We start from the raw sequence: 15515 nt of genomic DNA on the forward strand, positions 1-15515 counted from the left end.
GTATTGGCTGGGGCATGTGGCATAGAGTCATGAGTATTATTTGTGCGAGGAAGACACTGAACGCCAATGTAGCAATGTTTTAGCTATTGTAAAAGGGGAGTAGGAGTGCAAAGAAAGTGCAAAGAAAGAAGAGGCGCAAGCAGCAGCTCTGGTAATTTTGTCTGAAGATGGGAAGAAAGACACCCCCTTATTTCCAATGTTCACTATGGACAAGCTAAGACAATTTCCTGCTCCAAACGCAGGATTTCATTAATCCCATCATTGGAACTCTGAACTTGCCCCAGGTGTGTGTAGAGAGGTGGTCATTAAGTAGGCTGAAGACTCCATTATGGAGCCAGATACCTAAAAGTTATGATAGGCTCTGGATGCTTTATGCTCTGCATCTCCACAGCTTAACTCTGTATATTTGCACCATAAGCTACCTTCCTCTCCTAGTTACTATAATATGAGCACTTGCTATATATTGCATTATGTCTTGTAATTCCTATGTTTAATTTTACAGCCACTTGTACCACTTAGCTATGCAAGCTATAAAATTATGACAATAATCAAGTCTTATACATCATGACATAAAGTGATGGTTTACAGAAATCATAAAAGAAACTTCCTCCCATCCGCAATGTTGCATAATTAGTCAATTGCCTAGAAGAATTTCCCTGCCCTTCTTCAATGTCAATCTCAGGGAATGGTTTCCAATTAATAATTTGGTTGGGGAAAAAAAATCCTTTGTTTAAAAGGACTTTTATAACAGATTTCTAGGATGTTTTCATTACTTGGGAACAGTTTTCATTTTGCTATCAAATCTTGTTTTTTCTGTTTTCCCTGCACTGTAAAGTTGATAAAGCTCTTTCATCCACTTAGGCACAAAACTGTATCAGCAACTTATTTAATCACTCAAGTCACATCCCCTGCTGTCTGCTTCAAAGAGGTAGAGAACAATGAGGAGGTTTGAAGCTTTTAGCATCTCTTTTGCCCCCACGTTGCATGCGTTTCTTCTTATGAAACAAGGAAAATGAATTGGAGAAGGCTTATCTCTAGGCTGGATGATGGAAGGCAGATCCCCAAGAAGGGAAAAATATGATAGCTCTAGTTGGTGCAGTTAGAACAAGTGCTGGTGAGAAAGATGGCCTGGTTTCTCCTGCGAGTTCTGCTACTTCCTCCAAATGAATCCTTTTATTTCTCTGTGTTTAATTTCACTATTTGTAAAGTAGAACTTATTAATGGTCATCTTGCCTTAATGTGTTTCTCAAGTTTATCTTTATTACTATCATTTGATAGTGCCCATTGCTGTTGTTATACCTGGAAGAAGTCATAGCAAAAATTGTGTGCGTGACAGGAAAGAAGTGAAATTATATGAAAAATAAGCTCACAGTTCAGAATTTAGCATATATGCTATATATTTATCCTGGGAACTCCACAGGTGCCCTTCTTCTATGTTAAGTACTGTCATGTTTTGACATTTAAAACAGTCTGTGTGAGCACTTAATAACGGCTTGGAGACTGAGAGATCTTTAAAGACACCTTAAAATCACAATAGAGACTGGTTTTAAAGATGCAGGCTTTAGTACAACGGAAGAGAGACTTCCAGCGCCGAGGACAAATGGTCCCTCCGCTCCTTTCCTCACACTCTTGTGCTCCTGGGGTCCTGGCCAGTCCCGCTGCTCGAAATACAGCAGGGTGGCACCTGGGGAGGCCTCGGCATGCACAGCTCCCTTCGGCTTCCTCCCCGCAACTCCCGCAGCCGCAGCCTGCAAGTCCCGGGTTTAAACGCTTGCCTTTCAGGACAGTGCGGAACTGTTAACAGCGCTGCTGCATGCTGGAGCTGACATTCAGCAAGTCGGGTACGGAGCTTTGACAGCCCTTCACATTGCCACGATCGCCGGCCATCATAAGGTATGTTCCTCCTTCTCTGTACGGGAGGTGATAGAAGTGAGTGCTAGTATTAGCGGGCCATTTTGGTCTAGATTGGTGCCATTCAAAACAAAACTCAGAACTGGTTTAGTACAGCTAGACTTTACTTAATTTTCTGTACGTTTTGGGAAAACCACATCCGTGCGTATTTTTACATTGAACAAACATGCACGAAGGACATAGATCTGTTTGTATATCTCTTGTCTTTATATAAACGTCTTTAAAGTCCTGGCAATAAATGGCTTTGTTTTCTAAATAGCAGAAGTGTTAACTGATAGACACATGATGAAACACACTCACTCAGACATGTCAGGATTTCTGAACCTGGAGGTTCATATGGAGGGAGGCTTCCAAATACTGTATTTTCTGAGTGTGAAAAAAGCACAGAAAAAGAGTTTTATTCCCTCTTCTAGGTGTCACGGGCTCTGCTTCACAGCTCTGTGATTTCACTTCAGAAAGGGACAGAGCTTCTCAGTTTAGAGCTATTGTATACTTGGGATTAGTGCAGAGAAAGCTGCTGTTAGGGTAAGTCAGTCATTTATAGCGTGACTCTCAAACATCCATATTGGTAAGTCTCCTAGTCTCCTATGGGTTGAAGACTTATCACTATGGGGAGCAGAGGAAGGGAGGAAGGAGATTCCCTAGATGCCTATAATGAAGCCCTTCCCTTTCTAGACATGCTGTCAGTCATGAATCTGTTTTCTTATCATTTACCACCTCAGTTCAGTCATTTCACACATCATCTCATTTCTGTCACCCTGGCAACAGATCACTCAGTGTAATTTATTTATTTTTTTAATCTCTTCAAGTACTGGGTGTGCAAAATTACCTTGGTAATGAAGGGTTTATGACTGTAAATGTACTCATGAATTCAGGTACTTCACTTTTTATCTGCTTTAGGGCCATTAAGCAAGCAAAGATTTTCTCCTCTGCTTAAGTAAAAGTTTTAACTTACATAGAGCGCTGGACTAATTTATGGAGACAGAAACATCAGGATTCATTAAAGAGACATAATCAGCAAGAAATGCAAGAAAAAACAACTAAGTACAAAGGAGGAAATATAGGTGATACTAATACTTGGCTTTAAGCTGTGAATGTAGTTGTGCATCTTAGGCTTATAAATTCATTTCAAACGTAGGAGTTGGGCTGCCTAAGTGTGAGAGCCAAGGAGGCAGAGCTTTACCGGAGCCACAGTTCTAGCGCTAGTGCAGTGCGGTGAGTACCTGCTAAGTCACACGAAGGGCAGAGGTTGTGTCAATGTGAAGGTGCCCCCATTTCTAATGGAGATATACGTTACATTGTTTCATGCTCTTAAGGGCTATATATATCGCCTATATGTGTAGGTATATGTCTGTGTGTAGGGGGGGGGGGGTGTACACGTCCACTTTGTCCGCTGGGGACCTTTTCCCAGGCTTGTGGGCTACCGGGGCAACTGAGGATACTGGTAAACTGAGCTTTACATTGGAGACTCCAAACTGGTTCAGAATTGTTTAAATCCAACAGGTATGTTTGCACTGCCTGTAAAAGGCACGGTTGGTACCAACCTTGCACTACTTAGAGAGTCTGTATGTGTGAAGAAGGTTAAACTGAAAGAAGGTTAAAGCAATTTATGGGTGGTCACACCAAGGAACTCAATTAAAAAGCTGTTAGCCATCGGTGTTTCAGTCAGCAGCTCCAGCAGTGATCAGGGGACAAATCAATCCGTAGCGTCTGTTTAAGGCAGTGAGTGAGGAAGCATGCTAGCAGGGCAAGCTTACCATTTGTATTTTGAAGGTCAGCTCTCCAGGTGGAAGAACAAGGCTCCTCGCTGTGTGGGCGCACAAGCGAGGCTGGCTGAGAGCGGGGATGGGGTGTCCACGTCGTAGCACTACATCCCTGAGCTCACAGGGCATCGTGGCATTCCCTTCAAGTACTCATACAGCTCTTTTTATTAGCTTAATGGAAATCCTCCCTTGTGTATCCTATTACTAAAAAACAGATAACGAACCACCATATCTAATTGTTCTGTCCAAGAATTATAATGGAGGTATTTACCAAAGTCTTAACTCTTTAATGATCTTCTTCACTTTTTTGGAGTATGTATTTAATGTTTCCTCTGTGGGAAACACAAAGTACTCTTCCCTGCGTTGGAGTTTCAAGTAATTTTTCAAATGCCCGGGCCTTGTCCTGCAAGTGTCAAAGGAAGTTCTTTGCTCATGGCTTTAGCTCCTACTGAGGTTATTGAAAAATAAGGGTGCTCAGAATCCGACAAGGATAAGACCATTAATGTGACAAGAAATAACTTACTGTGAGTGGTTTTGAGAAGCCCCTTGTTTCTCCCTTGGGAATGATCAGGTCTTTATCAGAAGTATTCTCCATAAATGAAGTGGGACTCTGTATAACTCACTTGGTTCATCTGCTGGTCTGGGGACTGAAGACTTGTAGTCCAAGTGCAAGCTTTTTCTTTCCTTCTTTATATAGCTTTGAAATTTTCAGTCAGCTGAGAAGCCTCTCTCTTAGATTGAATAGCTTATTTTGTCCACACATTTCATTAATATTCATGGGAGTATGGAATAATTTTTTCGATCTTGCTAAAAAACAGAATTAATTTAAGAAAGAGAAAATTGATTTTTGGTCATCTTCCTAATTCCAGTAAGATAAATAATTATTTATACCATTAAATAAATAAATAGCAAGGTATACACACCAATCTATGCAACATGGTCTTTTGCTATGGAAGCGGACTGACTATGTTTAAGAGAAAGATAGAGAGAACTGGGGAAAAATTTGCTTTGTTCCCCATTTCCCTGAAGAGTCAGTATATGGATTTCGCTCCATCACCACACCTGAAAACAGTAGAGAGATCAGTTCTCTGAAATTAGGATACTGCAGGCCATCAGCATCAATGGGATGTTCCAACTCATTTGAGCCAGTGTAGTGTTTAAATATTTCACCTGCTCTGTGACTTAGTGCCATGTTTTACTTCACCAAAACTATACCGTTTGCTTATTTTGTCTGTTAATGGAATTTGCAGTTCTCAATGGGGAGAATGAAAAATTAATGAAAAATTACAAAATAAGCTGATGATCGTATTAGACACATCACCAAATAAATTTATAAACCTCTCATTAAGTCTGCTATTTTGAAAACGTTAAATGTTTCCAGCCCAGGGAGGTCATTGATAAATAAATAACACAGGTGCCTCGTACACATTTATGTGTTGTCCAGTACTGCTGCACTGGAAAACCAGTATGATTGCCTATTTCATTTTGTAAATTAAAGTTGTCATTCTGAGATTACAACATCTACGGATGTGTGAACTAGACTGAGGGTTGCAGGCAGGATGAGCCAGTGCTACTTAGTTTTTGCAATCTGCAAACCTGAGAATCGGAAGTGTGAATGTGTTTGTAGCAAGGACCTGTTGGGGAAAAGGGAGTTAGTGCCATCTTATAGATTTTCTACAGTAATAAATTCCTTTTCATTTACAAGTCATGTGTTGCATCTGCATGTTTGTCACCTCCTGTCTTCACTGGAATTTTACTAGTAATAGGAGTACATTCAAATGATTTAAAAAGCCTTGAAAAATTAAATTTATGTGAGCCTATTCAAATGGTTCACAAAGTCCCCATTTTCTTCTTTCATTCCCTGCATTTTATGCTAGTGCTGCATCATCCCAGCCCTTTGTTTTATCTGACACCAATTTTTCAGACGTTTTCAGAATCATTCTAGAACCAGGAATGCAGAAATGGTATTCACACAGCATCAGTATACATGACTACACAAGCTGCAAGATAAAGGGGAATCAAAGATCCTCAGAATTTGCCTCTGTGTGAAGATCCAGCCAGTGACAAAGAGGACTGGAACTCACGAGTTTTGAATTCGATAGCTATTTTTAATAGCTACCAACAAACTGTCCAGACTGAGTGAAGTGAAGGAAGCCTTTTACAGACCACGAATGGGAGCACGAGGTGTTTGGCAAATAGAAGTGAAAAAGCATTAAGTTGTGGCTCAGCAAAGGAGCTTTCCTTACCTTGATGATGCTAACTTGTCTGAAAACAGTGGCAAACTTTGACAACACTTCTCCCCAGCTGTGCTTTCTCCACAAGAATGTCCTGTCCAGCAAATTTATGAGACACATTTTTAAGCTAGAAAAAGTCAAAGGAAATGTGACATTTTAAAACTACGATGTTGTTAAATCCACAGTGATCTCTTTGCCCAGAACAGTTATCTTTTAGTAATATTACACCAAAACATTCCAACTGTTCTGTGTCTAGCATCTACCAGTGTTGGCAAAATACTAAAAAAATCCCATTCTTTGGCTACCCTTTAGCAAAAGCAATCCTGGAAAGAGCATTTTATTTCAAGACCCTGGTACTTGCATCTTTCATTAATGATTTATCTGTGACCTGTGTTTTGTCTGATTGGAACAGCCAAGATAAGAGAACATGCAAAAAGCTTATTGCTGGTCTGATGTCTGTCCTCATGTCTTCCAGAAGAGCATATATTAAATATTTCCATAGGGCCTTTCCTAAGAAAGGCAGTTAATCGTACTGATTCAAAGAAATCCAAACTGAAGAAATTTAAACTCAATAACACCAAAGCGTCATTAAGCAGACATCTTTATTGCAGCGCTGGACATCTCCTCTTACCTGCGTGCGCTGAAGCAAAAGTTCATCCTTTATATACCTGAAAGACGTGAATATTCACACATTTTCCAAGAAATCTCCGCCTCCTCGCTTATCTACTACATTTAAGTAATGCTGGCGTTGCAAAACTACCCTACGCATGCGCGGGGGTCTCGCGTGGTTGTCGGGGGTCGTTTGGGGAGTTAGCCCCCTCCTCCTTTCTCCCCTTTATGGTCACGGGTCTCTTGAGGATAGTTCCTTCTCCTCGGATGTTTGCCCCTTCTGTTGTCCAGCCAAGCGGCTCCTTCTTATCATCCTTGTCTGAGCACTCCTGCCAGTCTGTCCCTGCACTCAAGGTTAAGATATGTTCTCTTTAATGTCTCAGTCCTTGCTCTTGACTCTTAATTTTCATGAGGCCGGCTTTAGTCGTGATTAACCATTTACACATAGGTACAGTGTTAGCATTGAGGAAATACAGCCTAAGGACTATGAGAGCAGGCCATTAAACATAATCACATAGTTATTAGGCTAAAGAATTCTATACTGAAGTCAAACTAATCATGTAATCAATAACCTCCCATATATTAAGAAATTTGCAAAACTTACAGTTGATTAGTGACACATGCTAAAACAAAGGGCAAAGATCCTTGTTTCAGGACATTCATTAGCAAGTTGTATTTAAAACATTCAGAACCTCCTTTAGCAGTTTCTTAATTCAGTCTGATAGGGTTTGTTCTAAAATTCTTACAGATACACAGAGATTTAGGAGTTGTAATAATTTAATGCAAAGACACTCTGCAGGACTTGACTGATCGTATCTATATTTGCTAAATTGGAGAGAATTAGGCAAATGCTTGCCACTAATGATATTTTTATTTTAATAGCTTAATTAATGAAGGAACTCTGAAAATCATAATAGATTCTTTAGATATTTTAGCATAAGGCTTTACAGAGGCTAGCACTGGTGCCAAGGCCTTAATTGTCAACGTTGTCTTCTCATTTAAATTTTACCTACTAAAAAGTCAATAATCATTGATTTTATTTTCTTAGAGGATATCTTATCCCTTGCCCTTGTCCAAAAGACAAAGTCCTTATGTAGTCTGTCTTATGTTTTATTTTCTTGACTCCTTCTAATCTCCAGAGTAGGTTAATTAATTGTCTTTGAAGTAAACACAATTGACTTGAATGTTCAAAAAGCTTCTGAATAAAACTTTCATACAAGAATTTTAAGAAAAGTTACAAAGCAAGAGTATTGTATGCAAAATGTCATTTTGAATTAAAAATTGATTATGTGAGGAAAAGGGGAGCAGTTGTTTCCCTCATTCTCCTGCCTGTGCCACTGTGAACTCAGCCCAGGAAGCTGCCGGCCGCCCTCGCTGCCGTGCCGTGCCGCTGGCTCACGTTCAGCCTGCTGGCCACCCAGGTCCCCAGGCCCTTTCCAGCAGAGCCGCTCCCCAGCCAGGCAGTCCACAGCCTGTGCAGTCACAGTAGAGGATTTTGTGTTTGTTGTTGAAATCTGTATGGGTCATGTTGGTCCCTTCCTCCAGCCGGTCTGGGTCCCTCTGGATGGCAGTCCCACCCTCAAGTGTACTGAAGACATAATTTGCTAACACGATGAGAGCGCACTCCATTGCTGCCTCCAGGACCATCGCTAAAGGTATTGAACAGGACAGGTCCCAGCATAGACCCTGTAGTACTCAACTTGATACTAGCCTTGAAGCAGAGTACAACTTTTTAACTGCTACCCTCCAAGCCCCATCATCTAACCACTTTTCCACCAACCTAGTTTTGTACCCATCCAGACTGTAAGATCTCAGCTTTGCCAAGAGAATATTTGTGAGACAGTGTTGAAGACCGTGCTGAAGTCAAAGTAAATGGCAACCGCTGTTGTCCCCTCATCCAAAAATCCAGTCATTTTATCATAGAGGACAATCAGGTTGGTCAGGCAAGACTTACCTTTGGTGAATCTGTGCTGACACATCGAGGCATTGAGAAACTAAAGACCTCTCCTCTCCATTGGGGCCAATATTGCCCATCATTTGTATTCAGGAAGGTGCTGAAGAATAATTCTCGCCTCCTGCAGCCTGTCTTCCATAGAAGGGCTTAGTCCTTGCAACATTTAGGTGCCCTCTATAACGTGCTGGACCTGTTGAAGCCCTCAGGTCCTGAAGAGACAGAAATGCTGCTGCAGTTCTTCTTCCAGGGGAGGCTTACAGCTGGTATCATAGTGAAATGGTTAAAACTAATGGAAATGGGCACACTTGAGTATATCAGGGAATGCACCTTACACCGAAAATGTATGCAGCGAGTCCCACAGAAAAGATGTATTTCAATTTAAATTGTGTAAAGAAATAATAGCTGTACACTAACGTTGCTTGGTAACAGGTTTTCATTCTCTGCATGCTTGAGAATGCCACGGATTTAAATGAGTGGCCCCGTTGTTACATGTGTGAAATGATTTGGTGGTCTCAGCTTAGACAGCAGTTGACAGACGTGTGCATCATCACAGCTAGCATTAATTGGCATCATCAGTGGAAGTCTCGGTGGGGAGGTACAGGTGTAAACAGCCCAGCGTAGAAGCTGGCCATTTCCCCTTCTTTGCCATTTCTTCCGATTGCCAGAGAGGGGTTTCCCCGTTGCTCACTGTACTGTGATCCACGGTCCAGCATCTTTCATCCTCATTACACTCAAAAATTAACATTCATCAAAATGGTACGTAGAACTACTCAGATAATCCGTGGCACAAACCCTTAGCGCGTCTAAAGACTCCCTTGTCCTTCAAAAAAATTAGCAGCCCTTAAGCTTCAATGTATAATCCAAAGTGGTTTCATTCAGACTTCTATTTTGACAGTTATTCAGAACGCCAATCTTTGATAATTCATAGCTGTCCAGGCAAACACTGGCTGCCTGAAAGACCAAAAAAAGGGGAAATTTGAAAGAAAACACGGTCATTTATTGAAGCCAAAGGGCTATTATCTTCCAAAATACAAAGAAATCTTTACACGCTGAGGGAATTATGCTTGAGAATTTACCTTCACACATTTACATTTAAAAGGATCTTTCATTCTGGGGTTTTTTTTACTTCTAAAATCTCTGATATGTTTACTGCTCTTGTTCGTAATGATTAAAAGAAAATTAAAGGTTATTCTGAGAAACTCCAGACAGTCATTTCTGTGCCTCTTACTTCACAAATCAGTCATTTTATTGGCAAATGCATTTTCAGGCTTATTTATAAAGCATCAGTGACATTCAGTGTTCAGTTAAAGTACTGTAAGTTAATTACTTTTACATGTTGTACACAGTTTTTCACCTTTATAGCTTGCTTGTCTGGGGCTTTTTGCTTTTTTTTAAGCTGGTGATGTAAGGTTTCGAAATATCCTTTTACTAGCTGACCACATATATATAGTGCTTCTAATTGGCATTTTCTGTTTGTTTCCTTCTAGGCTGTGGATATTCTTTTGCAGCACGGAGCTTATGTGAATGTTCAGGATGCCGTTTTTTTCACACCATTGCATATTGCTGCATATTATGGCCATGAACAGGTAACTGGGGGAATTTCAGAAAGCTGAGAAGCGGAACACCAAGGCAACTATAGGTTTAGTGTTAGATATTTTTGCTTTACATTCCAGAGGGTCCTACCATGAAAAGGCCTCACATACTGAAGCTACACTTGTAAGTCAATCTCTGGTTGCTCTAAGAGTCTGAATATCAACAGGAAGTATCTACCCCTTAATCCTCTGTGCTAGACCCCAGCAAAAATTGTCATCTTCCTCTCTAGACCTCTTGAAACAAATGATTGTCTTGCTAGCTTTGATAACCTATAAACAGACTTGGACTCAAGGGCATATTTCGTTTGATGTTCATTCATCCCACATTTCAGAGATTGCATAAGGAATGTGAGTATACTTTCTCAAACCTCTCCAAGGAACTGAACATCACTTCCCAGTAATAATTAAATGGCAATTCTATTGTTTTTCCTTGGAATTCACAAACTAAAACTTTAAATTAATTTAAAAAATGATCATTTAGAAAGCAGGATTTTCCATAAGGTACTGTGCATGTGACAAGTCCAGCTGTGCTTGCTTCATTCATACAGATCACAGACTTACTGAAACATAATCTGAGGTTCTGACCAAAGCCGGCATTGAACCTCCCAATTCTCTTTCTTTGCTGAAGTATAGTTGACATATGGTTAATCTAGCAGTCCAGTCATTTGCCCTGAATAGCCCTTTTATGTGAAATGTAATAATGGGCCTATTTTGGCTTATGCAAGTCATTCCCTACACTTCTCTTTGGCTAAAAGCATGTATTCTGGGATATTTTCAAGTTTCAAAGGATGACCTCTAGGTAAAGTGTATTTTTCATTCCAGTGATATGTTACTTTGAGTGCATTGAGGAGCTATTGTAGGAGAAGCTTTTGAAAGAACAGAGTCCAGATGCACAGATGATTGAAAACGCTCTACTTCTGTGGCTGAGTGACAGCAAGGGTGTGAACCATGGACGTGTTCCTGAGATCCTTCTTTTCATATATATGCAGCTCATCACCCAGTAACATTAAGAAACTCCTTGGATCTTGGGCTGAGAAATTAGTTTGCTTTTTTGCCATGAGCCACTTCTGAACAAATAGTCACAGTCTTGTGAAATTATGCTAAAAGTTTATATGATGCTCTTGTGATAAGAAACATTGTTCAGAAAGGAAGCTAAGGCTCTACTTTGAGGGCATTTTCTTTATTATACTGACTGGTCAGTTAAACAAATACATGTGTCTTGTGTCTAGGCCTTTACTATACGTAACATTTTAGAGAATGAATAAGCACTCGCTTTTGAGAATTTTTATTTTTATAGATATGTAACTTAAAAGTGTTTTCTATTGAATCTCCTCTCCCTGTTTCAACTTTAAGGAGATGTCCACATATAGTATTACCCAATGCAATATTGTATCTGATTTTGTCAAAAGATTTATTTTCATGTGATATTTTAATTAGCCTTGATGAAATATTTAGGTAACCCACCTCTTACTGAAGTTCGGAGCTGATGTGAATGCAAGTGGTGAAGTTGGAGACAGACCTCTCCATTTGGCTTGTGCCAAAGGCTTTCTCAACATTACAAAGCTCTTGATGGAAGAAGGAAGCAAAGCTGATGGTAAGAAAAGATATTTTAAAAAATCAACTTTAACATTGTATTTTATAGCCATTATAGACATATAGACTCTATATGACATACAGACATATAGACTCCATTATATAGAGTTAGGCCTTGAATCTTGAATTTAGCTTCCTCATACACGGTTTGTGTGTGTTTGTGTATCATCTTTGGGCAACTGAAACAAGAAAATAGCAGTTTGAGAGTTTTCTTCACTTCTTAAATATGCTTGGTTTGTCATTTCACTTGCATTCTGTTTCCATTAATAAGTTAGAGGTGAAAAACAGCAGCAGAAAACAACATTAAGATTATTCTACAGAGGTAGCTTACTATTGAGACACTCATCCAACTAGAGAACACGCAGCTGTCTGGTATGTATCTCCAGTCAAAATTACTTCCGTGCATAGTGAGCTCCTAGTGAATGAGATACAGACAAAGGATTTTAAGTCAAAATTATACAGCAAGAAATTTAAAATAATTCAGATGAGAAACTGCAAATGGTTCACAGAAAATGGATATATTCATATACTTCACAAATACTTCATTATGCTATACAAGCTTCATACACTTCATTGTCGGACATTTTCCATAGGAGAAAGTGTGTATGTGAGAGACATAATGGGTCAGGCTTATACAAAAGTCCATTAGCATGTTTTTGGTATTCTATGAAATTTAGGAATCTGTGCATTCTTTTCCCAGGTGATCTCATGTTGATGCCAGTACGATTATAACATTATGGTTCAGTGCTGTATATTTTGCATGTGCCACAATTTAAAATGTTTTCCGTTGTAATTGATATTAGCATGCAACTAGTAGTACTGCTGAATTCCTATGCTTGCTCTTTTGTTCCCTCCCCTCACGCTGTTTCAGTAACGTACAAGGCAAAAAACATACCACACTCCAGCCTTACTCTTCCATCGCTGTGACGCTTGCATCGTAAGCATGTGCATAGACATTTGTGGCCACATCCTGCAAAGTCTTATAAATGTTAAAAATTAGATGTCAAATTTTATGCATTTTATGAATATTAATGCAGAGATTCTTACATACTAAACAACATTTAAATTGTATGGAAATTAATTCCTTATCCTCAGAATAAGAGAAAAAACGTTTTTTTAAAACAAACAGTATATTACTTGCAAAAGTATTGCTCTTTCATACGTCTTTGGACCACATCATTACTCTGGTTAACTTATATCCACAATATAAAAAGTAAAATCTTGGTGCCTTTGAACTCTATGGCAAAACTTCCATTAATTTCAATGCGGTTAGGATTTTGCCTAGGGATATCACGATTTTATCTTGGAAAAGCAGAACTGGAAAAACAAGAAACAAACAAACAAAAAAAGCATTCGCTGCAAAAATCCTGCACGTTACAGAAAGAACAAGAAGTTATCAAAATTCTCCAGCTGCTGCGTCTCCGCCTAGTACCCCGTTTGATGCCTGGCTCCTGCCTACGCACACAGCGGCTCATGAACTAGAACGGCACAGCAGAGCGGCGGGTCGCAAAGGGTTGCGTACCGCCACGTTTGAAAAGTGCGTTAAATTGCCGGGCTCGGTTCCTGGCCAGTCCCACCCGGTCCAGCGGTCACCAGCACTGTCAGCTGGCTTCAGGAGAAGACAGGGTGGTCGCTTCGCACGAGTCCTGCGTTCGCAAGCCCACGGTCTTTGGTTCTGTAAAGACTCGTTCCTTAATAGTCGCAAAAGCAGGGACGAGAGCCCACGACGCTTCTTCCCGGCCCGGTATGCCCAGCACTGCCAAAAGCAGCAGCGTTCACGTACTCCTGTTCCTACTCTGCTAGTGGCACAAGGACTGTGTTTCTCCCCAATTTCCTCTCCTTTGCTAGATTTTAAAGTACAAATTTACCATATTCTCCGTGAGCCTTGCCTACAGTACACACGTGCTGCTCGCCCAGTAAAAAAGCGCGGAGGGAAACAGCTTGACGCAGCTTCGTAAGTACTCTTTCCACTAGCGAGCTCTTGGCGTTTCAGTCTCAGTGGGACTCAATGCACTGAACGGGTACAATTATAATAAAGAGAGGGAAAAGAGGAGGTGTTCACGCACCACAACGAGGCAGCGGGAGGTTCACTATCTGTTAGTTTATTCCAAAAGGAAAAGATTCTGGGACACCATTCCAGCTTCTTTTCTTAAAATCTGTGTCTTCAGCATGAAGAAAAAGGAAAAGGAGACTGGAAACTGGAAGCCTTTTACTCACGAAGCAGCACACTTTGAAACTTGGTATAAATATAGCAGTGGAGGAACAACTCCTAAATGCCTAGGAATGAAAGTAATTGGTGAAATAAGCTGAAGAAATTTTGGCGGTATTCTGTGCAGACCAGTAATCGGTGTCATAAACTTAAACTATTTCTTTTAATGTAACCTGACTGACTCTGGGGCCGTGGCAACTGAAGAAAAGCAGTGACCACTGAAACAGACTGAAGAGGCCAGAATCCTGATGAAATATAGCAACATTTCCAGCCTACCAATAGCCAAACTTCTTTGTCAACCCAACCAAAATATATAAGAAAAACATAAAAAAGAAAGGTACTGCCCATGTGTATATCATCATAAATGTTCATATTTTACATGTGCGTGTATAGAAAACAAATAACACAGGTACAGTCGGTTCTCCAGATGCTAATGTCATAATTTGTTTTAACATAAACACTGTAGGGAAGGACAAAGTAAATTCTGCGAGTTTTCAGAAATCACATAAGGTCTTTCAAGCACATTTCTTGAGGTATTGATCAGATTCCTTTAAGCTCTCAATTAATTTTGAGATCATTAATGTATCTCAGAGACCAGCATGCCATTACAAGCTGCTGTCAAAGTGCCTTAACTATCTTGAGTTTTTTCAAACTCATTTAGCATGGAACTTCTCATTTCTGTTTTTATTTTTAACAACTTCTATTTCCTTCTTTCTTTTTTCATGCCTTCCCAGACTCCTAGAGATTTTTTTGCATTACTGAGTCAATACGATTGCTACCAACTTACATTATTTATTCCGTCAAGAAATGCATTTTTATATTTTAGAATATCCAAATGATAGAATGTAGCAAAAATTGGGATACAAAGTGTCACTTCGTAATTTTTGATCCATTCTTATAATTTTTTAGATTTTTTCTAGGATAATCGTAATAAACAAAACAAAGAGAAGGATTTTTCTCTTAAAGTAAAGTAGAAAAGGAATTTTATTACCACGAGAAACCATCAGTATTCCTAAACAGCCATTCTCTTTCCTCATTTCACCAGACTAATCTCCTTTTGCCTCCTTCTTGCTTTTCTTCTAGTTTCACTACACTCACATCCACACCTGACTTTTCTCTATATGGTTTCTAAGAATGAATATTCACCAACACGTGTTAGAGCCAGATGACTTGCTGGTTTTAGCAGTGGGCTGGGTACAGCCTTGACCTTGAGTGGTGTCTTGTCGAGCTGCTGAGCTCTTTAGGTAATCAGAAGGGTACATGTTTGGGTCTCAGCAGGGCTGACTTCTGAACCAAAGTCCAAGTTATCTAATTATTTGTTGTTTCACAGTCTCATCTGTCACTTACATAAGGAAGATAAACTTGATTCTTGAAAATAAAGAGCTGTGGTTTTGGCCTGTTGTGTTATCAGCTGGCCTGATTGATGGTATGGCCACAATCGTGCTGGTGTCCCAACACTCTAGCAGAAAAAGGAATGAGAAAATGAAGGGTTTGGGTTTTGTTTTTTTTAATATGGTAATTTAGAATTACCAGTATGTTCCAGTCTTCCTTATGTAACATTTCTTTGAAATCAGGGAGGGCCTGGAAATAACTGCTTCCCAAATACTTGAATGTAGAAGTAGGAATTCTAATGTAGATGTTCGTATGACT

General features: G+C 39.9%; 1 protein-coding gene across 1 annotated transcript in view; it reads left to right on the top strand.

Moving 5' to 3' along the window:
• Positions 1-15515, top strand: part of LOC309407182 (serine/threonine-protein kinase TNNI3K) — a gene marked incomplete at both ends in the record, with an annotated part of 90685 nt that overhangs the window by 9354 nt on the left and 65816 nt on the right. The window contains 3 exons of the mRNA XM_082002646.1: positions 1783-1893; positions 9959-10057; positions 11519-11657. Coding sequence (XP_081858772.1) covers positions 1783-1893; positions 9959-10057; positions 11519-11657 — 349 coding nt within the window. The remainder of the gene's footprint in view (positions 1-1782; positions 1894-9958; positions 10058-11518; positions 11658-15515) is intronic.

The sequence above is a fragment of the Phaethon aethereus genome (genome assembly GCF_964289735.1).
Source record: "Phaethon aethereus genome assembly, chromosome: 8".
NCBI classification, from domain to species: domain Eukaryota; kingdom Metazoa; phylum Chordata; class Aves; order Phaethontiformes; family Phaethontidae; genus Phaethon; species Phaethon aethereus.